The sequence below is a fragment of the Typopeltis vanoorti genome, chromosome 18, assembly GCF_054136105.1.
Source record: "Typopeltis vanoorti isolate ZY-2024b chromosome 18, IOZ_Tvanoo_1.0, whole genome shotgun sequence".
NCBI lineage: Eukaryota > Metazoa > Arthropoda > Arachnida > Uropygi > Thelyphonidae > Typopeltis > Typopeltis vanoorti.
This window is the reverse complement of record NC_143566.1, coordinates 13,319,215-13,345,224: the sequence shown is the minus strand read 5'-3', so window position 1 is coordinate 13,345,224 and position 26,010 is coordinate 13,319,215. Positions and strand designations below refer to the sequence as shown.

The 26,010-nt window shown below is 36.7% G+C and overlaps 1 protein-coding gene across 6 annotated transcripts in view; it reads left to right on the top strand.

The window, feature by feature from the left end:
* Positions 1-24,981, top strand: part of LOC150096498 (guanylate cyclase 32E-like) — a 644,496-nt gene extending 619,515 nt beyond the window's left edge. For all 6 annotated transcript variants that reach the window (XM_090407815.1, XM_090407814.1, XM_090407817.1 and 3 more), the window contains 6 exons: positions 4,899-5,039; positions 8,055-8,178; positions 17,139-17,382; positions 20,261-20,359; positions 21,509-21,600; positions 24,450-24,981. In XM_090407815.1, the coding sequence (XP_090263941.1) occupies positions 4,899-5,039; positions 8,055-8,178; positions 17,139-17,382; positions 20,261-20,359; positions 21,509-21,600; positions 24,450-24,893 (1,144 nt within the window). In that variant the 3' untranslated portion in view covers positions 24,894-24,981. The remainder of the gene's footprint in view (positions 1-4,898; positions 5,040-8,054; positions 8,179-17,138; positions 17,383-20,260; positions 20,360-21,508; positions 21,601-24,449) is intronic.
* The last annotated feature ends 1,029 nt before the right edge of the window (positions 24,982-26,010 follow it).

The window sequence follows — 26,010 nt, the reverse complement described above, 5'->3', positions numbered from 1 at the left end:
GATTAGAAAAGCGGTTGGATAATACTAGGCCATCATAATTAAACCATTCTGAACTTTCCAGTCGATCAGATAGTGCAGATAATATAGCGAATGCATCATCTGGAATCTACATGTTTTCTACAACTAATCTATTTATTATTATTATTATTGTTGCATGACACCTTCAGCGAGTCCAAGGGTTCATCGATGAAAGGCACCACCCTCGATGAACCTACTCTACTACTACTACTCGCCGACTCCACCACTCAGTCCCACTACTACAGCGAACCGCATCATCTACAGCCCACCACCACTACTAGTACTTTCATAGACAACCACAAACATCCGTGCCCACAGTGAGATTCGAACCCGCGGCCATTTGTCTGGAGAGCTGATACGCTAACCACTTGGCCAACCAGGCAGGCTGGTTGTTTTGTTTTGTGAAAGTAAACACTCCAGTTATCAGATTTTTTTTAAAAAATGCTCCTATTTGCATATGAGACTAGAGGAAAATATTTTATAAATTGTTCATGATTCCTTAGACGGTATTCGAGCCAAGATTTCGAATCAAAAGGCAAATGCACTTTCAAGTCTGCTACAGATGTTTACCAAGACCAAAGAATAGTCTAAAGAAGCCTATTCACAATGACTTTTCTTCTGGACGACGTGTATGTTCATGTATTTTCTTCAGTAGACCAACTATAATTATGGAGAGTAGTTGTAGTTTTTATAACTCAACCTATGGAGTCTGTGTCTGTGCGTGCGTGTCAGAGAAAAAAAGAAAAATTAATCAACAAAAACGATCGCTAATTCATGATCCAAACAAATGTTATTTTGAGATGGAAGGAAAGCAATGAAAACCTGCAATCTGTTAACGATGCGTATTTTTGACATTTCAAGCTATTCTCGCTTTCAGGGCAATTTGTATATAATTGTTCTAAGCAACTATTTAAGAATGCCGCTGGTTAGCAATCGTCAATAGTGTTAATCATAATGGGAAAAAAACAGAGGATCTTTCGGAATTTGATAAAAGGCTTATTGTGGGTGCTCGTCTGACTGGAGCTACGATTTTGAAAATAGCAGAGCCGAATAGTTTCTCAAAAGGTGAGATAAAAAAGAAAGAGTTTAATTATTGGAAAAATAATCCACATTATCTAGGTGGCGTAACTGTGGTCCTAAGATAGTCTGTCAGGAACAAGATCACAGTCGTCTGAGAATGCCTGTACGGACAAACAAAACTTCCTGTGCGCAGTAATTGACCGAAGCATTTAATTAAGGCTATTTCCGATCCATATCTTACCCAACTATGACAGGGAATTGAAGAGGATCGGTACAGGCATTCGCATTCCTATACGGAAACCACTGATTTCTGCGAAAAAGCAAAAACGTTCGTTTGCGACAATGTCACGATCACCGTAACTGAACACTGGAAGACTGGCAAAAAAGTCATGTGGTCTGACGAGTCACGATATGCCTTGTACCGTGAAGTAATGAACCTAGTTTGCCTAAACATAACTCAAGGTTCTGGAAGCGGTCTTATGGTGTGGGGCATGTTCTATTAGTACAGTACGGATCCCCCCCTGATATTGCTGGAAGGTAGGATGTCCTCCAAGAAATATCTGAACATTCTTGATGAACAAGCTTATCCTGCAATGTTAATCCAGCAAGTGACGGTTCTTTCATGGACGACAATGCCGCTCGCCATCCTCCAAAAATTGTTCCACCATCTTCCCGTCTACAAAATATTGGGCGTTCTGGTGAACGCTGGTATGTTGTAGACGTAGATGCAATTCAGCATACAGTTCGGACTAAAGGAACTCCAACACGGTATTAAATAAAAGTTTATAACTCAGTGAATGGTATATGTATGACTTACATTCTTACTACAGCGACAAATTCAAGGCTCTTCTGGTACAAACTTGTTTCAAGATTTGTTTCACCATCCAAAACACTCGGCGGCCTCTTCTGTTCCAGACGCCAAATCCGATCTGGTGGAATACCACTTCCATATTTAGAATGGTTTCTTAAAAACCTCATTAAATTCTTCTTCTTCCTCTTCCTTTCTCGTGTAAGACCTATTGGCCTGTTATGGAGCTATCCTAAGCCAGTTCAAGCCGTCCCCGTCCCGAGGATAAGATGGATAAACTGGGGAGAAAAACCCTACAGTCCACGCCCAAGACCTACTAACTTGATTATGTCTTAGAAAGATCCTAAGCTTCTCACGCCCATGAAGGGAATCGAACCTAGGGCACTCTTTTCCCGGGCATATGGTTGCGAATCGCATAGCCACTCGACTAACCGCGCGGACTCATTAAATTCAAGACTTTAATTTCTTACATCTTACCAACCTATAGCTAACCTCAAGGAAACAGATGCACAGTCTGCTCTGTACTTGTTTTACAGACTTCCAAGAGCATCATTATTTTCTTCAAAACATGAGGTGGAGGATGAAAAGGAGAAAGTGGTTGAATATCAAATTCTCTGTTAAATTCCAGAATCAGTGCATTATTAAATCTTCCTTTATCCCTTTCCATCATCCTGTAGAACAAACATTTTCAAGAAGCGTAATCTAGAAGATCAAAAAAGGTAACATCTTCTTTCTATCTAGTTCCTGGCCCACTCATGAAATTAGAATTTCGAATTAAACGTGAATAAAAATAACTTAGTAGTTTTATTTGGTTCTGATTAATTCTTTTCTACTGGCTGTTGTCGCCGCAGTTGGCAAAATGGACACGCCTTCAGCTTTGCAACCAACAGGCCACAGATTTCAATCTCATTGGATGTTTCTGAATGATTAGGTAGAAGATGAATGTTGATGAATACAGGTGTTATGTGGACTAAAATAATTTCTTCTCTTTTACGTCTACTGTATATAATAATGCATTCTTGAACATCCAGTTATACTGGAATGTGCAGCCTGCTGGTCGTTCTTCCATAGTAAATTTGACGATATGCCTGTAACTTAATAAACTTAACAATACTTCATTCATATTGACTTCGCTATCAAGTTTAATAAACCATTATTATCAGCCAATGTTAGTCCATATTAATGCTTAATTCTATGTTAGTGATAAAATATAACTTATTATATGTTAGTCATAAAAGTAACTTCTCTAGCATCGTCTGTTACCGACAGTAGATAAGGTAGTTTTAGCCTTAACTTTTGGAAATCGTTAACAGCCAATCTCCACCTTTAGCCATTACTGACATCTGGCCCTAGATTATCAAAGATTTCTGGGAGGAGAGTACGCCGGACAACTGCCTCCGTGTGGTGGTGGTCAGTAACCCGAACATTATATATTATTGCTCGAAGTGTGTAATATACAGTGTTCGGGTTATTGACCAGACCACCACATGGAGGCAATTGTTGCAGGGTTGAAACTCCGGTGTCCAGGAAGGAAAAAACTCTGTGTGCCTATGCGGAAGATCATGTACCTCAGAGTACAGCTGAAAAAATACCCAGAAAAATTTCCACTAGTCGATTATTAGGATCAAACTTATATGCCATACAATTCTCTAAGCAACCATTATTGACATGCATCAATTCAGACTTAATATACACATAATATTAATAGCCAAAAAATAAAAATAAAAAATCGACGGATATTTTAAAATATATTTCTTTATCCTCTTCAGTACACTGTCATAATATAAATGATATGGCGATTCTCCACCAATCTCCTTCTTTTGATTCCCTGGAGGACGCTTTGAACACAGATTTGGAGATTATCGAGAGATATTTCCACCAACGGCGCCTAAAGCCAAACCCCAGCAAAAGAGTGTCCACACCTTTCCATCTTCACACAAGGAGGCAAACCGCCAATTCAACCAATAGTTTTCTGTGGCAGCCCAGTAAAGCATGACCCACATCGCAATACCTGGGAGTGAACTTACATACACGTCTGACCTACAAAAGTCATAATCGTAAAGTAAACAATAAAATAAAAACGAGAAACAACATGAACTCAAGACTAAGTGGAACCAGCTGGGGGTTGAAGAGTCGAGGTACTTAAGATCTCTGGCCTGGCCCTTGTTTAGTCTGCTGAGGAATATTGCATACCAGTCTGGAAAAGAAGTGCTCATTATTGACTCCCATGTGAACATAACCATACGCACGATTAGTGGGACCCTGAAATCTACCCCTTTGCCATGGCTGCCATTGCTTTCCAACATAGTCCCACCAAATATACGAAGAAGGCAGGCTTCACTAAAAGAACTGGAGAAAATCACAAGTAACTCTTTACTACCTCTGCACTCAACCTCCCCCCCGCCCCTTAGAACCAGCTGAAGCCAATGTATCCATTTTGGGACATAACCAGAGCCTTCTCTGGTCCAGCACCTTCACCTCACGACATGTGGAACCAACAGTGTGCTATGAACTTACCAACAAATGGCTCTCTTGTGAAAGACCCCTGCATCTGCCAGCTTCATCCTTCCTAGAAAGCTATAGAAGTTAACAGAAAGCTATAAAAGTTAACGTTTATCATCCAGGGTAAATCAGAGCAGATGCGGTTATCTCCTACAAAAATGGAATATGAAAATAGCCCTTACTGTGGCTGCACCCATATTCTACAGACTATCAAACATATCATCAGTGACTGTCCCTTCACCTTTTCTACGGCGACCTGCAGGAGATACATGAAGTGTCAAAGGAGGGTCTAGAGTGGCTTTTAACATTGAACACATCTGTATTCTGTCATAAGAATAAATAAATAAACAGATTAGTTTCACCTTTTTCATAATTGCACGCTCTTCACTGATGTTTGATGACATTCAGATTATTTTATGAAAAAAAAAAAGAAATCTGCAGTGCAATTTCGTTAATCCTCTGAAATTTGAAGCGGCTAACTGATATCTTTTCATCAACCAGAGCATGTCGAATTCTTTTCTAATAAAGTAATTTTTTTTGTTTCTTTCAGAAAATCCAACATCTTTGATAATATGATCGCCATGATGGAGAAGTACTCTTATAACTTGGAAGGTTTAGTTCAAGAAAGGACCACTCAGTTAATGGAAGAAAAGAAGAAAACCGAAAATCTTCTTCTACGCATGCTTCCTAAGTAGGTAAAATGTAATAACATTTTTTTATGACTTAACTGTTTTAAGATTAATTTAGAATCGCATTTGAAACTGTTTACGCAGTTCCGCGATTTATCGATAACGATAAATTGCAAACCATTCTTATGAAAATATACACATTAAATAAAACCAACCTATCTGACTCGAAAAGTATTTCTTCAGTACTGCATTAAGTCGTATTTACACATGGGGAAGGCGGTAGAGAATTAAAATACAAAACTATTTTAGTTTCATTTGTTTTTTGTTAGCTGCTTTCAAAAAGTATCAATCCATCATAAAAATTGATAATAAAAATGTAAAATTTAAACCTTAAGTATATATCATATATAAGAAACCAGCTGGTGCACCCAAGTGGGTTGAATTTGACCTGGTTGAAATTATTGAAGCGTGCATATTATGCCTGTTAATTGAATGCGTTTATCATCCACTTCTTCCAGTTCAGAGGATGCACGAGTTTTTGGGAGGGAAACCCTTCCTGTCATGTACTTCCGTCTATCTTCGTATGAAATGTTTCACATGTCAGAGAATATCTTAGTTTTCAGGTGCTAACTTTTTTGATAGTTTCCTTATTCGTGCATCTTCTCCACTTACTTTTGATAATGCTCAACTCAACAGTCAAGACCAACTCTCTCTTTTCGAACTGACTCTTATTCCAATCAGTACCACAGCATCAACAACTATCATAAAATTTGGTTCAAGACGGTACTTCTTCTGACCAGACCAGTTACATAATCCGTATAAATTCTAAATCTGGCTCACTTTGCAATACTGCTCTCAGTTTTAGGTGATACGCCTAAGACTACCTCTTAAGTAAGACTCTCTTCATCTGCTTTCTCATAAAAAATCAGTGCCTGCATTGTGTCTCTCTTCTACAGACATTTTCATGAGATGATGGTTCAACTGAACAATAGAACCATCCTGAACCTGGACAGGAACAGTATCATCCATTTGTCTCCCATTTCCACCAGATTTACAGCAACTCAAGCAACACTGTTCGACATCCCTTTACAGTCGAGCTGCATACTTACCGAACTTGCTACTCCTAGCCATCTTTCAAACTATCCACCTCAATTCCGTGGGCCAGCCTCCCCCATGAAACATTTCTAAATGATTACAACCTCTAGCAGTTTAAGAAGAATATCAACTTGTTACTTTGCCCTTGATATCTGTCCGTATGTGGCAGATATTTCCTTAGGCCCTTCTGTTTCTCATTTGTGAGAATTATATTTAAAAAAAAATCCTTGCCAACCATATATGCACAGCACTCCAGACGTGGCCTAATCAAAACTTTTTAGTTGGAGAATAAATTCCTTATTCTTATTATTTAGTATTTTTCTCAATATTGCATTCATCCGATGTAATGTACGAACCATGTTTGCAATACGCCACCTAAATCTAAACACACTCACTTCGATCACCCCAAGGTCTAGCTTCATTAACCACTTTTAGCAAATTCCCATTAATACATGGTGGACCATAACACATGAGGGGGTTTAAAAGTTTAATAACTTTTTTATTTATTACTTATAATTCATTTGTCCATAGACTCAGTCTGTTCGTGTCAACATGCAAGGATTGTGCATCAGATATGCCCTTATCACTCGACCTAGCTTTGCATCATCAACATATAATTGAACTAGACCATCTCTGAGGCCAATGATATACAAGTTAAACAGTGGATCATATCACGAATGTCTTTAAGGGCTTGTATCTCTGCCAATGTCAATGATATGCAGTGCCCAAGCAGGGAACCTGGTATATCCCACTTGCCACCATCCTTTTTTTAGATTCTGCTACTCTATATATCACCTTGCATAATACGTATCACTCAGGGTTCTCCATATTCATGCCACAAGCCTATTTTGCATACCTATATCTATCAGCAATTATTAGAATGGAATTCATTTAGATAATAAAGGGCCATCTTGTTTTCTTGGAAATAACAGAAATAGTTTCGGTCACCAAACGTTTAATTTGTTTGAATTTGAACTGATCAGAGAAAGTACAAGTTCCTGAATGGATGACGAATAAGATTCCATCCAAACGTTCGCCGCCTATGCATTAAACAGTAGTCTGCTGAGGAAAACCAATGGTGAAATCTGTGGAATGTCAATTTTTGAGAAATACTTCCCCTTCTATAATATGGTAGAGATCGCCATTGCTTATTTATAATGTAAGAGAAAATGTGAAGAGTGTTTGTATTCAAGATACCAAGTAATTTTATATAAACTTGGTTTTTAATCCTATTTCCCAAGTGTGCAAACAGACAAGTAAGTCAAGTTTGCGCCTGCACGTAGTGCAAGTCTGAGGCAACTCATGGTAGTGCCACTCTAAGTAAAGGTGGATTAAGCTCTGATCACTTTCCTTAGTATTTTCCCTTAATGTAAAGCACACCCCCTTGCGGAGATGTATGATGCTATGCATTAAAGGCAATGGTCACTACCCATACCGGTTTCGACCTTTATTAAGGTCTCGTCAGTGGGAGCCAGACCTGACAATGCTAAGGTTGAAGTAATGCAGAGGTTGAGTAATGCCGTGTTTAGGTAAAATTCATATAAGCTCTGCATTACTTCAACCTTGGCATTGTCAGGTCTGGCTCCCACTGACGAGACCTCAATAAAGGTCGAAACCGGTATGGGTAGTGACCATTGCCTTTAATGCATAGCATCATACATCTCCGCAAGGGGATGTGCTTTACATTAAGGGAAAAACACTAAAGAAAGTGATCAGATCTTAATCCACCTTTACCACGAGTTGCTTAGAGTGGCACTACCATGAGTTGCCTCAGACTTGCACTACGTGCAGGTGCAAACTTGATTTGACTTACTTGTCTGTTTGCTCACTTGGGAAGTAGGATTAAAAACCAAGTTTATATAAAATTAGTTGGTATCTTGAATACAGAATATACCCAGGTTAAAAAACTTTCTACGGTGTTTGTGTTTGTTATTTTATTTCTGTAGAAAATTTGATAATGATTTGTTCTGGTTTTATTTAAGACCTGTAGCCGAACAACTAAAACGTGGAGAACCCGTAGAAGCCGAAAGTTTTGACTATGTGACTATTTACTTCAGTGACATTGTAGGTTTTACTGCACTGTCGGCAGTCAGTACACCACTTCAGGTAAATCTCTCTTAGTTTCTTAGAAATAAATTAGATTACTGATGCATATGACATTTAATTCGTTCCCAAAAAAAATAACATTTAATGTGATACATATGCCTATGGTTAACGTGGTTTATGTACGATAAAATTTGATTTCGTCCTTTTAACTTTTTACCCTCAGTTTACAGAGCTCTAGCTGACTACAGTCTGAAGTTGTATTTTTTAGTTGGATAAATGCTCAGAACCATTACTAATAACGCAATGAAATTAAACACTGTGAAAACTATATTAACAATGAACTTCGAAACTGTAAAGATCAATCGACTAATTTTGTCGTTTTCTGGAGGAAATGAGCAGAAAAAGTAACATATTTTAGTACTTCCAGCAATACTGAGATGGGCACTTCTAAATAAACTTATAAATGGTGTTTATATAAATCAAAGTTGAGCTACACGTGCTACAGTTTCGAGCCACGTGGTATGAGTAATCTAAATAAATTATAGGTGACAGTTCTTTAAAACGCCGGATTTCTCCCAATTGTTCTCACCTCGATTCTTTTTCTTCTACGTCAACTTCTACGTTCACTGAAAACCTCTCAACTAACAAAATCGCCAGTATGAATTCTTTGATTAGTAATCCACAGAAGATCTATTAGTTTATGTTATCCATCATTAGACACATGAGATGGAAATATTTGAGTTACAAAGGGTAACTCAAAGGCATTTAATCGCATTTAGCCCAAATCCAATTACTATGTCATATCCAACATATGACTATAAGGCATATGTTGTAGTGCAAGGTTGTCAGCTTTTTTGTAGTCGCACAGTTCCTATAGGCACACGTCTTCCATCACGGTTTCGCTGACAGTAGTGCATTGCACTACACAAATCAGAACAATTTCTAGAATATCTGCTTCTGCAAATGTGAATTATAACCTCTAAATCATTCTTCAACGGGACTCAAAATATTTGGTTAAACTGCAATGCTTGTAGAACAAGAAAGAAACCTTTTCTTCCGATCTTACTTTTAACATTACCAAAATCTTCAGACCAGAGAAGATTTCTAATTTCAGGATACTACAATCTGTAATCGTTCTTGGAATAAATATATTCCACTTATTGCTTAGCGTACCATCTAAGAAATGACGTTCTTCCTATACAGGCGTTACTTTAGCTCTGATTAGCTACTACGTCTGTATAAATCACATTATGAATCGGTCTCGCTATTGCACATTGTTCTAGCATTTGAGGAACGTTATGCTACTAATCCTCTCTTTGCACAAAGAAGATCAATTGTTTTGATTTACGATCCCTCTCTCGCCGATTAATTCCTTTCTATTTCTCCGAGACTTTAGCTTTTTGCTTCGTCCATTTTCTACAGACATTTCATGGTCAATCATCACCAGAATCGACATGGTGATGCCCAACACTCTTCTAAATCTCTTAAAATGTGATGTCAGTCGCCATTTTACAGTTTACTCCATTGTTTCCTCGTCTTTCAATCTACCAACTGCTTGTCTGTGGAATAGCATCTCTTCGTATGTATTTCTGAGAGAGTTAAATCCGCATGTATTAAATTCAATAATAACAAGATTCTTCTTTCGCCTCAACAGAAGATTCTTATATATGGGATTACCATAAGTGGTTCTGTAGATTAGTTGGTAGCAAGGATATGCTTTGATTGGAAATACCAGAACAAAGAGAACGTTTACAATACCATCATGTGGTTGAAATAGTAAATTGAAGATATTTGTATCATTTTATATTGTAAAAGTTTCCATTTTAAATTACATTGAATTTAAATTTAATTAAATTCTATTAACCGTTTTAAATCTGTTAAAGGCTACAGTTAAAACAATTCAAGATATGAATAAAAGATATTTCATATCGTATTTTGAATGCTAACAACAATAATAATAATAATAATAATAATAATAATAATAATAATAATAATGATGATGATGATGATGATGATGATGATGATCTCCTAACAGCAGTTATGACCACACGAAAACCCAATGGTCAATGGATACGGTTGAATGGATGAAAAACTCAAAAGGCATTTTATAGGTTATTTATTATAATATCTATTGGGCTTCCTAGCAGATTCCTCTGAAATTAATACTAAATAAAACGGGCTTCGAAATATACATAAAACATCACAGCAAGGGAGGAAATATCCCATCAGTCACTACTCAGTTAGAGTTCGAATTTTCAGTGAAATACATTGTTTATTAATTTGAATAAAGTGCAAAATACTGTCTATAGTTCGAGACATACTAGCATGCAGCAAAATAATCCATTTTGTGTAAATAAATAATTATACCTATCGATTATACCTATCAAGAAAAAGTGAAGATTGTGAACTTGAACAGGTCACGTAAGCAGGTAAGCAGTAGCAGTTGTAGTATAAGAAGAATAAAGCATTGCATGATTATTTTGAGACAATGTGAAATTGTGAATTTTGTGAAAATGCGAACTGAAGCTCATAAAGAAAAAGTAGTAAATGTAGCCAATTTCCAAAAAGTAAAAGGAGAAAGAAATGGAAAAATTATCAAACATTGAAGATAAAATTGACAACTGCTTGATTTAACAGACTTTTTTACTACCCTTGCTTTGTGAGCTTCAGTTAGCATTTTTCCTGTATTTACTTAGAGAGAGAGAGAGAGAGAGAGAGAGAGAGAGAGGATCTGATACCTCTCTTCTGCAGCAAGTATTATAAACTAATGTAATAATGGTGAATAATGAAAATATTAGCAATGATAGCAAATGACGAGTATGCAAAAATAAAGAAGAAAAAGTGCCTCTTCTGGAAAGATTGCTATAAATCATTGCTACAAAGAGGCCATAAATCATTATCGGTCTCAAGAAGATATAAACTGAAACTTATGTAGGGAATATGGTTTCACATTTTCCAAAACCCCTTAAGAATATACCATTTAAAAGTAAATGAAATTTAGAATATTTCTTGGTATTTTAATTCAGATAGATCTGGAACATATTACGCTGGACATTAATTACTCAAACAGAAAAAAGGGAGCAAAAGAAAAAAAATAGTGTATGGTTCATTGACGTGGTAATACCACGGGACTGCAGAGTAGAACAGAAGAAAACTCCATGATAAATGGGCAAAGTAAAGCAATTGGAAGATTAAAATTCAGCAAATTTGGAAGGAAAAAAAAATCCAATTTTCAGAAGAGTCTAGGAAAGCTGAGCTTCTCGGTATAACAGCGTCCCATATTCTAGACATGATATTTAAAATGGTGATTCAATGACACTAAAAAAACATTATCGAATGATATCTTGTCAGTGAATCATCGTCATCAATAGCAAGGAGTAGTCATTAGAAACGCTGGAACACATATTGAAAGACTCATAAACATTACGAATATTTTTCATCAATATTCAATTAAGTTTTTTTTCTAGAATATTCAATCCGTTCAGTTGTCTCCGGTGAGTACTTTATATACACTGGTGGCCAAAAGCTCAGGACAAACCACAATTTTACCTGTATATGAAAAACTAGCACCTTATTTGTTTTTAGTATGCTTGGACTACATCTCCCGTACCATCAACACAGAAAACCTTGGTTTTAATTAGAACATCCACCCACACCATGCAAATAACTGATCTTAGTTTTGCTGACGATGTTGTACTTATTTATACAGAGCCAAGAAATGGATACGAAAACATCCCAGTCTACTAGAGGCACAGGCTAAACTTATTGGTCTGCAGATCAATATCCAAATGTCCAAAGTATTTTCAATAGGTTGTGAAAACTTTATACTTCATATCAGCAATAAACCCTTAGAAAGAGTAAAGGACTTTCAGTACCTTGGATCGTACATCAACAATACAGCAAATGATATTAAAAAACGTAAACAGTTAGCTCTAGTCTTCCATAACAAACTCCGCCCCATCTGGAAATCATCATCACTATCATTAAAGACAAAATTAAGACTATACCATGCAACCAGTAGATCCATTTTCTTGTATGGTTCTGAAACCTAGACAATAAGCACCAAAAAAACTACTGATCTAATTAATTCCTTTGGAACTACATGTCTCAGACTGATCCTTGGATACACCTGGATGGACCGCGTCACTAACTCTGCTGTGCTAAATCTGGCTAAGCAAGAACACTTGTCAATATAGTCAAAAAACTACAACTCAGGTGGCTTGGGCATCAACTCAGACATCCTGAAGTCTCGCCCTTTTCGGAATCCCTCATCTTGTACATGAGGGATTCCGAAATGAGAGAGAGTTAGTATATATATATATATATATATATATATATATATATATATATATATATATATATATATATATATATATATATATATATATATATATATATATATATATATGTGTGTGTGTGTGTGTGTGTGTGTGTGTGTGTGTGTGTGTGTGTGTGAAGCCATCAGTAGACTGAACTGCAAAACTCCATCTCACATCTACCAGTTAGCTCAAGATAGAGAGACTTGGAAGACCATAATTTGCAATATTTAATTTTTAATATAAATATCTTTTCCCTTTTCAAACCTGAACAATAAGTCCCAAAAAAACTACTGATCTAATTAACACCTTTGGAACTACGTGTATCATATTGTGAATAAACTATTATAATGAAAAAATGTTCATGGCTTCACTCAATGTGGACATAAATTTATATTCAGCATACTAATAAATTATATTACACGAAGAGCCTCCGTAGCTCAGTCGGTATAGACGAAGTCATTTGGTCGGAAATACTTAGCTTCGATTCCTGTCGGTGACGTGAGGAACTTTATCTGGTCGCTTTCGACGAAATGTGAGTTAGCCGGTCTCATAAGGAGCTTTTTCGCCTGGAAACTCGGGTTTTTCGTTCCTTAGAACAGGAAAACCGGCCCGTGAAAACACACGGATCTACCGTCAAAAAACAAAAAAAAAAAAAAACTAAAATCATGAGGAGGGCTCAACCAGTCTTAAAAGACGGATCCGAAAATTGGGTGGAACTCCACATGGTAACAACAACAACAACATATTACACGAAGATGTGTTATAAATTTTATACAAATTAAATTACAATACGTTTTTGGCAAAAGTTACGAATTTCTAAATAAAGTAGTTAAGGAATGAGCTTACAGAAAACTATGCTGAGATACATTTCAGTATGGAATATATCCATCCCGAATTACTCTGCCGTTCTCACAACGACGTACCACGCTTAGCACCAAGTGGGCCAGTTTGCTGAAGAACTGAATCAAACAAGGTTTTATGCTTGCTCTCTGAATAGGAATTTCGAGCAGCAATACATCTCCCTATTGAGTCCCAAATTCTATGCTATTGAGATATCGAGAGCATACTGGCCACGCTATTCGATTAATGTCATCGTTCTCCAGAAGTATCTTCACTGCTCATGTATGATGTGGCACTCTCATCCATAAAAATGAATTCTTCGTCTACAACACCTCGCAACAATCAAACATGAAGTTGAAGAATTTCGTTGCAATATCGTTCACCAGTCATAGTTCCTTTTTCCTGCACTTGTAGCTCGGTGAGTCCATTAAGCATAATATCATTCCTTGTCACCGCAGTATCTATCCCCTTCAAGAACATTATCGCGATGCTAACACCACTTTCACGCCAGATGAAGTGTCGCCTAGAATCGGAGTAAAGACTAAATCAACTCTTATCTGTAAAGAGTACATTAGTCCATTGGTATGTTGTCCAATTTTTATGGATACAACATCACTGAAAACGTGCTCTGCGATGAGCTGTGGATATAAGACGCAGACCAAGGCCTTCGGGCGTATAGGCCTATTGGTCGCAGATGTATTGCCACAGTTTGCAAAGATATCCGCGTACCTGTGCTTGAATATATCCTACTTGCAAGCTGACCTGCTGTGGTGCGTCGATTACGTTTTGCTGTTATAACAAAACTCTGTCTTCATGCTCCGTGGATGAGCAAGGGGCGACCTTTTAGCAGACGTCTGGAACAAATTCCATTGGTTTGATACACTGCTCAGACCCAGCATATTACACTATGTGAAATTCAAAGCTATCTGGCAATATCGGTCATTCTGCGGCTTTTTTCAAGCTTTCCAATAATTCTTCCCTGCATGAAATCATCTAGATGATGTCTTTCAGACATTACAAGACATCATATATATATATATATATATACAGATTATTGCAGTAAAATGTTTTTAGATGATTTCAACTAAGAAAGCTTCTTAATCTTTCATGCGTGAAACTCACATAAAAACTTTAGCCTAACCTATGGTATATTGATATACACTGCTTGGAAAGAAGTCAACAGACACACCATAATTGGCAAGGTGCATCGTGCCATTTAACTATATCATTCAAGTCAGTGCAACTGTGTTCAAGTAAAATGGCTGCGAGAAGAAAACTGACGGATTTTGAAAGAGGCACTGTGATAGGATGTCATCTTGGAGGCCTATCTGTTCGGCAAATTGTTGGCGAATTGTTCCATCCCAAGTCAACAATCAGTGATACCATACGGAGATAGGAGCGCAGGTAGTCAACTGCAAGTGTTACTCACAGTTGACGTCCCCCCCTCCTCACACTCATTAAACGCGACCGAATGGTGCTACGAAGGATAATATGTATGAATGAATACGTGAATGCAGTTCCAGTCATCGACTGGAACACGAATCTGTATATGAAAATTCAAAAACTCACAACATGAGATTCCACGGTAGGATCACAATAATACAAGTCCCGCATAACCCAAAGTAACGTGCAGCGTCGTCTTTAGTGGTTCAAGGAGCGTGTATAGTGTGACCTGGAAGTTTGAAATGAAGTGTTATGGAGTGAGGAATCAGGCTACACCCTTTCTGGGGCATTTGAACGGATGTGGGTGTTGCGGATGCCCGTTGTACATCACTTACAAGAGTGCTTAACGGCTGATATGAATTCGGAGGTGGTGATGTGATGCGGTACCACGAACATATAACCTCGAAGTGTCTGAATCTTCTGGACAATGCAATGCTTCTTATTTTGTGGCATTTTTATGGAACTCACCATTGTCTCTTTCAAAAAACTGAAAGCAATCTCTCCAACATCAGAGATCTTTGAAAATGACATCTTGGAAGAGGAGGTGAATAAGGCTATAAAACATCTCAAGAACAACAAGAGTACTGGAAATGACAACATAATAGGCGAGATGCTAAAATATGGGGGAGAATCAGTTGTAAAAGAAATACATAAACTATGTAATGAAATATGGAGATCAGGGTATGCCCCAGAAAAGTGAAAAAATCGGTCTTAGTTGTTCTTCATAAGAAAGGCAGTGCTTTAGAATGCACCAATTACAGAACTATTGCATTAATGAGTCACTTGGCAAATTGCTTGGCAAACTAACAGAACGCCTGAAGCGGCATATGGAGGCGCATCTTCCGGATGAACAGGCCTGATTTCGACAAGATCGAAGTACACTGCAACAAATACTCGCAGTAAGACTAATAGCAGAGAAAGCTCGAAGAAAGAACAAAAAGCTATATTGCTGTTTCGTGGACTTCCAAAAGGCATTTGATAATATTGACCAAAATATAACATCGGAAGTCTTGTAATCCTATGATGTGGACAATAAATTGATCTGTCTGTTGAAAGATATAAACAGCCTAGCACAAGTAACAGTCAGTATAGCAGGTGTGACTGGAGATTAATTTCCCACAAGATAAGGGGACCCAATATCACCAATCATCTTCATTATACATCTGGGAAGAACACTAGATAAGATTAAAGAAGACGGTGGAGGCATTTCAATAAATGGCATGAGAATAAACTACCTCTGCTTTGCAGATGACATCGTCCTGAGTGAAGAAGACGCAGCAAGGCTGGAACAGATATTGCAAACACTATACACAGAACGAAAAAGATATGGACTAAATGTCAACTTTGATAAAAAAACTAAAACAATGATATACGGACAACAGGAGTTACTGAACAGAGTTACGATAGGCAGATTTTTTCAACTGGAAAATGTGGAATATTTCACATATCTTGGATGCCACATGACACATGACTTGGACCCCAAAAAAGAGATGAAAATTAAAATAGCCAGAGCAACAACTTTTTTAAAAGCCATGGACAAAATATGGAAAAGTCGAGCTATAAAGATGCAAACTAAACTGCGCATTGTAGAAACCTGTATCTTCAGCAGCATGCTTTATGAATGCGAGGTCTCGGTACTTCTGAGAGAATCTCAAAGGAGGATATTGGCATTTGAGAGGAAGTGCTATAGAAAGATCTTGAGAATAAGCTGGATACAGAAAGTGAACAATGAGGACATCTGCAGACGAATACAACCAAAAGGGAACTTGATCCAGAAACAAATCAAAAGGAAACTATGTCTATTTGGCCATATATGTAGAATGAATGATGAGAGAAAATTAAAAACGTTGCTGTTTGGAATAATTGAAGGAAAGAACAAAAGAGGCAGCAAACAGAGAATGGGCGATGACATCGTCAAATGGTGCGGAAACTCTATACACAAACTGAGTCATCTTATCCAAAACAGAATGCAATGGAAGAATCATATCAAGATGGCAGCAGACACCTGCGGGCATTGGACCCATGGTTGTTGATGATGATTATGATGATTGTCTCTTTCATCAAGACAATAATCTCAACCCTATTGAACATAACAAGCTTATAATATGCATTAAATAACAGGCTTCAGTTGTTAAGAAGCCTAATTACATTATTGTCTAGTTCGATTTTATTTTTAATATGTTTAAAGCAAGCAAAATACTAAGAAACGTTGGTGCTGCTACTCTTTATAACAATTGACATTGATGTTCGTTTTATGCAAACTCACATTTATATTTTGTTTTCAATATATGCATGTAAAAGAAACATTTACAATGCCTTTTCTACATTTGTTACTCTTGAAAAAAATACTGCACAAAGAAAGCACATACAAATGTAAATCAAAAATTTACCTACGTTTTTTCTGGCTCTTCTTTTCAGGTGGTCGACCTATTGAACGATCTTTATACGTGTTTCGATTCCATCATTGGTCACTACGATGTTTATAAGGTTGAAACCATTGGAGATGCTTACATGGTGGTCAGTGGATTGCCCATTCGGAATGAAGACAAACACGCATCCGAAATAGCTTCCATGGCTCTTCATCTATTAGGGGCCATTCAGAACTTCGAGATCAGACACAGGCCAGGTCAAAGGCTCAAGCTGAGAATAGGAATCCATTCAGGTATTTCATAAAAAGTTTGCTACTTTGCCATTAACTGAAAAAGCCACTTTACACTACAGCCGTTATTTAACATTACTGTTGACTACATTTCATCAGTGGTGCAGTTATTATAACATCAAATCATCTGAACCGTTTGAGAAGAAGGGGGGGGGGGTATGAGACAGAAATCTCAGAAACTCCGAAGAGACTCTTGAGTGTTTACTTCTAGGTGGACAGAACAAAATTCATAGTTGTATCACTGCGGCTTATAGGACTTTTCCTTAAATAAATAAAAAAAAAACCTGTTAAAAGAAGAGCATTATTATTGATTCCATTAAGCGAAGTTAGATTAAAAATTGCTTAAATTTAAAAACAAACAAAACAGACAAAGAAAAGGTTGTACAGTTACACTTTACACGACTTACCTAGGTATTATTAATTTTATGTAAACAACACTTCCGATCTACTCCGTTTCTTCAGCCGTAATTCTAAGTAATACCCCCTCCCCTTCTCCTTTGCTTGCAATACCACGAATTCTATTAATTCTATTAAGATGTGTATACAACCGCGCTTTCTCGGCAATTATGAACAAACAGGTTACACTCACACGCACACGCACCTCCGATACAATTTTCTTTCAGTTTGTCGAATTTTTAAGAAATTGCCATTTCTTTGTTGGAAGGAAATGTTCATCACATTGAAATCTCCATATTTTACTTATTCATAATAAGATTTGTCGAAAAACAATACTGATGATACAAATTTATTCAGAATACTTACTCGTACTCCAGTATTAATACGATTAATTTCGCATAACTTCAGTGTCGGGCTGTTATAAGTAAAGCTAGCCGCAACTTTAGAACATAATCAGTATGATTAATGAGAACCCTGTAAGAAACTAATTAAGTTTTACAATATATAGGAACATATTCAAATCATTTAATAATAAGCATTTTACATTTTCAGCTAATTGAATTCAAGTTATAGAAAACGAACACACATTATTAGCCAAAGATCCTAGAATTAATGGACAAGGTCATAGCGCCCTCTTTTATCAGACAACGGCTTGCAGCATGACCGGAGGGAAGAAAATTCAACGGAGCGATCCATCGAAATAAGTTTATCGAACGTTAATTCATTAAACGATTAACCAAAATAAATCATCAAACACAGAAACCGTAAAAAAATAGTAATAGAAAGATAATTAATCGAAAAAAGCAATTCGCAGAAAATCTTGAATTCCTCAAAGACACGACAGTTTATATCTACTCTATACTTATAAAATGATAAGCTGAAATTGGAAACGGATGTGACGTCGGATTGAAACGGATGCAGGCTGTAACGTTTTTGTGTAACGTTTTTATGTAACTTTTTGTAACGTTTTTTGTAACGTTTTTATGTAACGTTTTTGTGTAACGTTTTTGTCAAGTTATTTGAAACGTTTTGAAACTCAGGGGCTACCCTGAGTGTCGAGTCATCGGAATTCAAAGAGAACCGGCCTACCAGTCCGGAACACGGGGGGTTGGGCGCCGTAGGCGCCAGGGGGGGGAGCCCCTAGTAATAAAAAAAAAACCAACACTCCCCTAATGTCTTTTATTTTTCCAAGGGAGTTCGAAGGAGGTTTATAATTTAAGTGTACCACTCCAAATGTGTGAGAACGCCATGGTTGTGTGAATTTGGGAATTGTACAGAGCTCTACTGCTACTAATGACAGCACAGCTGAGAAGTAGCGCTTTGATGAAAAGTACATCGATTTTCTTGATGGCTTCAGAAACTATGACTGAGATGTATTTGTGCAAGGAAAGGGCTGGGGGTGTAGTGCAATCCATGAAGGGAATTCTTCTCGTGTTTGGATATCTGGATATTAGCGAAAGTTATGGAGAGGGTCGTGAGATCTTTCTTGCGAGAGATTCGAGAGGACTGATATGTCGGAAACGGTGTGAGTTCTAGAACAGAGTTTGTTAGCTGTGGGATTAAGAATTGTTAGCTGTGGGATTAAGAAACACAGTTTCCGAAAGAAAAAAAAAAAAAAAAACGCTGCTCTCTAATGCCAACGATTAACGAAACTCTGGAATTAGCCGAAGAAAGGCCTAGAAAAATGTTGTTAGTCAGTGGCTAGAACATAACCAACTATCTTTCTTTGTGCGGTCTACCGCTATTTCCATATGGCTACATATGCACCTGAAAGAGTATTTACATAAAAAGCGAATAATATGAAAATTTTTGCATAACCTCAAAATTATAAACGAGTGACGCCACATCAGGCTTTCACAAAATACAGTAGCTTCCTCTTTGAATGATCTGCACACGCATAGCCGATTTTTTTTCTTTTAATATGCTTGCAACAATACATATAAGTTTAATACATTTTTACTCTGTTATAAATGTTATTAAATAGTTCTGTATGTAATGTACAGAATGACACTTGTTATGTTATTTATTTATTTATTATACTAACCCAGTTGCGATCCAAAGATAGGGGACAAAGGGTGATTCTTCTTCCTCCCAGAAAAGATGCTATTAAATTACTTTAAAGAAAATGTGAAAAGTGGTATATAAATAAAACTAAAATGAATTGAACATTGAATGATAAAATTTTGTCAGCAATAATAGAATTGCATAGTGTTAAAAGTGCGAAATCAGTTTGGAAAACTTACTGTAAGCGTTCGAAGAAGATTCATTTCTTTGAAACGAATATAAAAATACGTTTTCTGTAACCAACTTGGATTTCATTATAAAAGATGTTTCCTAAAAATGATTATCGACTACTGAAGACATTCCCAATCCGGATTAAAGAATGATAATCTAAACAGAAGTATTTAAAAAAAAGAAAAAAAAAAATCTGTAATTTATAATTATAATTTTAAATTACAAATCTGATAATCTGCTTGTCTTATAGGTCCCTGTGTGGCAGGGGTTGTAGGACTCAAGATGCCAAGATATTGCCTCTTCGGAGACACGGTGAACACAGCTTCCAGGATGGAATCAACAGGAGAAGGTGAACAAACATTTTTTTTTTTTTTTTTGTTATTTAATGTTTTCACAGAGAAAACAATTTTTCGGATGTTTCTCAAAAATGGTTTACTGTGGCTTCACATAGAATTATACGGTATATTATATACACGATCTACCAATTGTCCGGACATCCCTGTTATTTGAAATTATGAAACATTTCAGGTTTGTTAATAACTTAAAACCCGGTGTAAAGATAGTAGAAAGCAGTATTTCATCGTAGCAGTTTAATACAGGTGATATGGCAACATGACGTGAACTCAGGGACTTCGAGAGAGGTGTCATCGTGAGTTGCCACATTGGTGACATGTCCATTTGTCCCATTGCCGCTCAACTGGAGCATCCAAAATCAACGGTTGGCGACGTGATCAAGAAATGGAGACGTTCTGGTATCACTTATGGAGGAAAACACCTGGGGGGGGAGCGAAAATGAATGACGGGGATAGGATGGTGTTAAAACGGGTGGCACGCAAAAACCGACTACAATCGGCACACCATCCGTGATGAGTTCCAGAGCGCCAGTAACATCATGGTGAGTTATAGTATACGGAAATAACATTTACTAGGTTTCCACGGAAGGGCAGCGGCACACTGAAAAGTGTGCCGCTGCCCACTTTTCAGTGTGGCAGCGGCACACTTTTCATGCCTTTCTGAAAAGATAAAACGTGGCATCTGCATACGAGGATGGCTACATCACTTTCAAGTGAAAATAATTAATGCATATTCCTCTCATCTTAAACGGAATTTGGACCGTTTTCTTTAAAACCAAAGAGCAAGGATAGCATCATTTCAACAGCGCTGCAAACGCACTATTGAAATAATAATTCCTGATGTGATCACCAGGTTTTTTTATGTTTTTCCCCCTATTAATTTGCATGTAAAATTTGTCAAGTAGTGATTGTATTTCGGGAAATAATCGTCACGGTGGCTCATTAATTTAATTAATTAGAAGTGTGACACATTTTTAATTATTTTAAACTTTAAATCGATAGTGAGAAATCGCTACATTACCATTCACAAGAATATGCAACACTTCAGTAAACAGTCATCATTAAATGAAAGACAAACATGCCTTTAATTTATTTTCATGATAACGTTATATGTATTCAGTCCTATAAGATTTTTCTTTTTCCAGCTCTGAAAATACACGTGAGCCAGGCTTTCAAGGACATCCTGGACAAACTGGGAGAATACATTTTGCATGAACGAGGATTAACGCAGCTCAAGGTATTTTTGTTTTTGGTTTATTGATAGTAAAAAATCAGCCTTGAAAAATGTGAAAGATAAAATAATGGATTAATTCTTCGTAACTTAAGAGATAATTCACCTCGTGTTAAAATCTGAAAGCTTTTAAAGATTTATTATTATTACATGACAGCTCCAAGGAGTCCAAGGACTCATCGATGGAGGTCGCCTACTCTACTACAACTCTCCGACTCCACCACTCAGTCCACCAACTATAGCAAACCACATCATAATTCCTGTTTTATGACATGGATGATGGGCTGATTCTTTCAGAATATAACGACCTGTGAATGTTGGTTTCCTGTATACTGTAGTTGTAAGAATATTTGAAGATGATCGGATGAGGAGAACGTCTAAAAAAGATAACTGGTTGTTTTCTTCTAATTCCATAGTAAACTTTATGCGATGATGTAAGGAATTAATACTGTTTAAAAAGGAAGATAAAGTGTTTTTACTGTGAGGCCAAATAGCAAATATGTCATCTATATATCTTACCCAAAAAGATGGTAGAGGGAAACTAGATGTGAAGAGGACTTTTTCTAAATGTTCTAAATAAAAGTTGGCTAAAGCTGGAGAAAGAGGACTTCCCATGGCTGTTTCTTCTACTTGGCTATAAAATTTGTTTTGACATATGAAATAACCAGAATGTATAACGAAATCGAATAGTTTTATAATATCTTGAGGAAAGATGTCAGCAAGTAGTTTTAAAGTTTCCTTAAGAGGTACATTGGTGTATAAAGATTCTATATCAAAACTAACCATAAGATCTGTAGGTTGTAATGAGACATCTTTTAATTTTTCTAAGAAATCTGAGGAGTTTTTTAAAAAAGAACTCGAGTTGCCAATGTAAGATTTCAGTAATTTAGCTAGATATTTGGCTATACGGTAAGTAGGAGAATCAATGCAATCTACTATTGGACGAAGAGGATAGTCAATCTTATGGATTTTTGGAAGGCCATAAAATCTAGGAGGTCTTGCAAAATGAGTTTTAAGTCTTTCAATTGTGTCTTTATCCAAACTGATGACTTCATCAAGGAGAGAATTTAATTTCTTTAGTTGTCTGTTGGTTGGATTATAATCAATTTCTTGATATGTGGAGCGATCTCGAAGCAAAAGAGAAATTCTGTAATAACCACATCATCTACACCAACGCAAACATCACAAACATCCATGCGCACTGCGGAATTCGAACCCGCCGCCATTTGGCTGGAGAGCGGATACGCTAATCACTAGGCCAACCAGACCCGCGTTTATTAGGATTTATTTATTTGTTTATTTTACTTTTTTTCCAGCGTGTGCTTCGTTTTTATTGGCTATTAACAAAGCTCAAAGAGGTAACTAAGTCCTCAGCCGTTTCTGCAATGCACAGCACAGACATTTATTCACATTTAAGTGGAACCTGAAGAGTGAGAATTGAGACTTATGGGAAATATTGCCTGAGAATAAGCGATATGAACAATAGGAAAAATAAATCTGAGTGAACAGCTGCTGTAGTGGTCGTTGTTGCATCTGGAATGAAAAAGGAAGATAAAATTTCGTTCTCGCCGTCAGTTCAGTTTTTCAAAAATAACGGAAAATGGCATCAGTTCGCTTTCTTTACACACCTCGAGGTCCATTAGATGATGCAACCACCATATGATGTGGGCTACGAGAATCCGCAGCAGATCTCTTAGGTCACATCATCCACCTTTTGGTAAAATCGATGAAAATATTTCGAGAAACTTGTAAAGTCACTTTTGATGGTTTCATGGGCATTTCATCCGGTGAGGGCGTTCCGGTTTAGGTCTAGTTACAAAACTACTCTCATATGATTAGCCTGCCATCCTTTGAAACTGGATAGTCAAATTCCTGTTTTTTTTTTTTTTGTTGTTGTTGTTGTTGTTTCACACCATGCTAGAATGGTTTTGTAATATTACCCGCTCCTCTTATAAATTATTGACCTCAAATATTATGCTCATGACAGCACATTTAATTTAATAAATCTTTTGTACTCAAGCATTCCACAATCTCCGTGATGAATGCCTTCAGCCCTGATATTTGCCTTTCTTTAGTAGATGACAACTTGTCAACTTCAGTGTTACAGAACACTAGACTGGAGCAAGTGAAGTTGTAATTTATAGAAAAACTCTGGAAATGTAACACAAAGGAATAGTAAAAGTGAATGGATAGAAAGAAAAGTGAATGGATAGAAAGAAAAGTGAATTGGTTTTGTTCATAAAATTGAACTACTAAAGACTTGGCCGTTTTTGAATAGTTGAAACAACGAGTCCATTTTCATAAGAAATACTTGAACCTTCCTTTTCCTCACCTTACCTTTGCTAATGCTGGGATGTTCAGAGAATATGAGATTTTCTGGGATTGACGCGCACCTTTGGCCTTTTCTTGAATCAACACATCACATCACATTCACGGCTTTCGTTATACGGATTCCAAAAGTTCTCAATTCTCTAATTTTTGGAGTGGTGTGTACCAAAATTTCTCCAGAAGAACCATCTGGCTGAAAGTTTTGAATTCCATGCTATGCTTTAAGCTTGGTATGTTACTTGAGGAGAAGATTAAGGTATTCGTGATAAAGATAATTAATAATGTGTAATGAGCAAACAAAAAAGGTAATAAAAACGGGGAGACTTACAACCCCTTCGGCTGTGGGTAATCGAAAAATAAAATATCCTAAAAGAAAGCCAGTGATAAAAATAATTATAAATTTCGAATGTGAATGACATTATTTATTTGAGAAGTTCCAAAATGATGACATGTAATTTTGAATTGAAAGTAATTTTATGCATATTTAGCTTCCAACTATCGAAGTAAACAAATTTTGATGTTTTCAGGGAAAAGGAGAAATGAGGACATATTGGTTGATCGGCAAGAAATCAGTTGCCCAGAAGAATCCGAATCCTTTCAGCAATGTGCCAGTGGGAATATTCGACTACGCTGCAGACGAGGCACCGAGACGAAATACAGACAGCAAACTGGAGCTGAAATATCCCAATGGGTTAGCACTGTACCAGTTCTCTCCATGTTATAACGATAACTCCAGACCTTGTCTGGAACTAAATTTGCTGTTAGACAATGACAAAGACAATAAGGCCTCCAAGAAAAAAAGACTTTCCATAGTGTCCGGACATAACCATAAAAGCTGTCTTAGTCTTTTTCAGGAGTGTAAAAAAAATATCATCAGGGAACTTCGGAAAGAGGGCAAAACGTTTTCTGGCCACCGTTCGGATCCAGTCATCACCATCAAGGACTGTTCGTCGCGCGACTGCCTGCTGTGAATTTTTAATTATTCTACTTTCATGATCAAATTTGTAAATATGATCTTTACAAAATCGAACTTATGTGCATAAAGTGATTTTCACATTATTGCCATTCTTCATTATATCTACTCCTTCTTATTTTGCTTGATTTAAAGTATTTTACTCAGTATGAATGAAATTCTATCCTTGCAACAGACTTGCAATCTCGAAACGAGACGAACTCCATTAAAGAGCAGACGTGCCTTTAGAAACGAAAGATACGTTTCGTAATAACGTTATTGCATTTTCAGAACAATTGAACTAGATCAGTTGTCGTATATGTTTCGTAAAAATATTTTATTTTACTTAATTTGTGGGTTAAATTGGCTACAATGGAACCACTGATAAATTGGAATAATGACTAAATATCAGATTTCATTAAATTGCATCCATGCCAGAGAGGAAATAACATATTTCGAATCGTTTCGCTAATAAAAGCTCCAAGTATATCAATAAAATAAAAAATATATATAATTTAAAATTATTTTACTGATAAAACCAGAGCCAGTAGGGGAAAATAGGAAAAAACAATTCCAGCAGTTAAAAGTCTAATTGAAACACCAAAACTGAAACTTAGACGACATTGGGACACAGATTCAAAATCCCTAACTCCATTAAATTCCATTACATTCAGGGCTACATTTCGAAACGTTCAACCAAAATTTGGTCAAATAAACGATCTCAGACGGATGTCAGTGTGGTTCAAAATATTGAACCACACAGACATCCTAATTTTCGAATTTTATTAATTGCTATTCAGAAACCAGATTGAAATTACTGCAGTATATGACTTCGACACGTTTTGTCTCACTGTGCCTTGAAAATGATCCGAATGAAATAAAATGTAAACGGCTTCGTATGGATTCTAAATTAAAATAAATAAATCATCATCATAATAAAATATCAGGTATTTGCATACGCACGGATACGTTGAATCTAATAGGTATTTTACGAATTTATTCGATGGAGGCGGACGTTCCTTAACCTCACCAACACTCCAGTTCATCCCTCGTGTGCTGAAAAGTTGGAAGCACTGCTTCCTACTTTTCAGCATTTACATTACATATAATGAATCGGCTCTTCGCATGACTGAAGA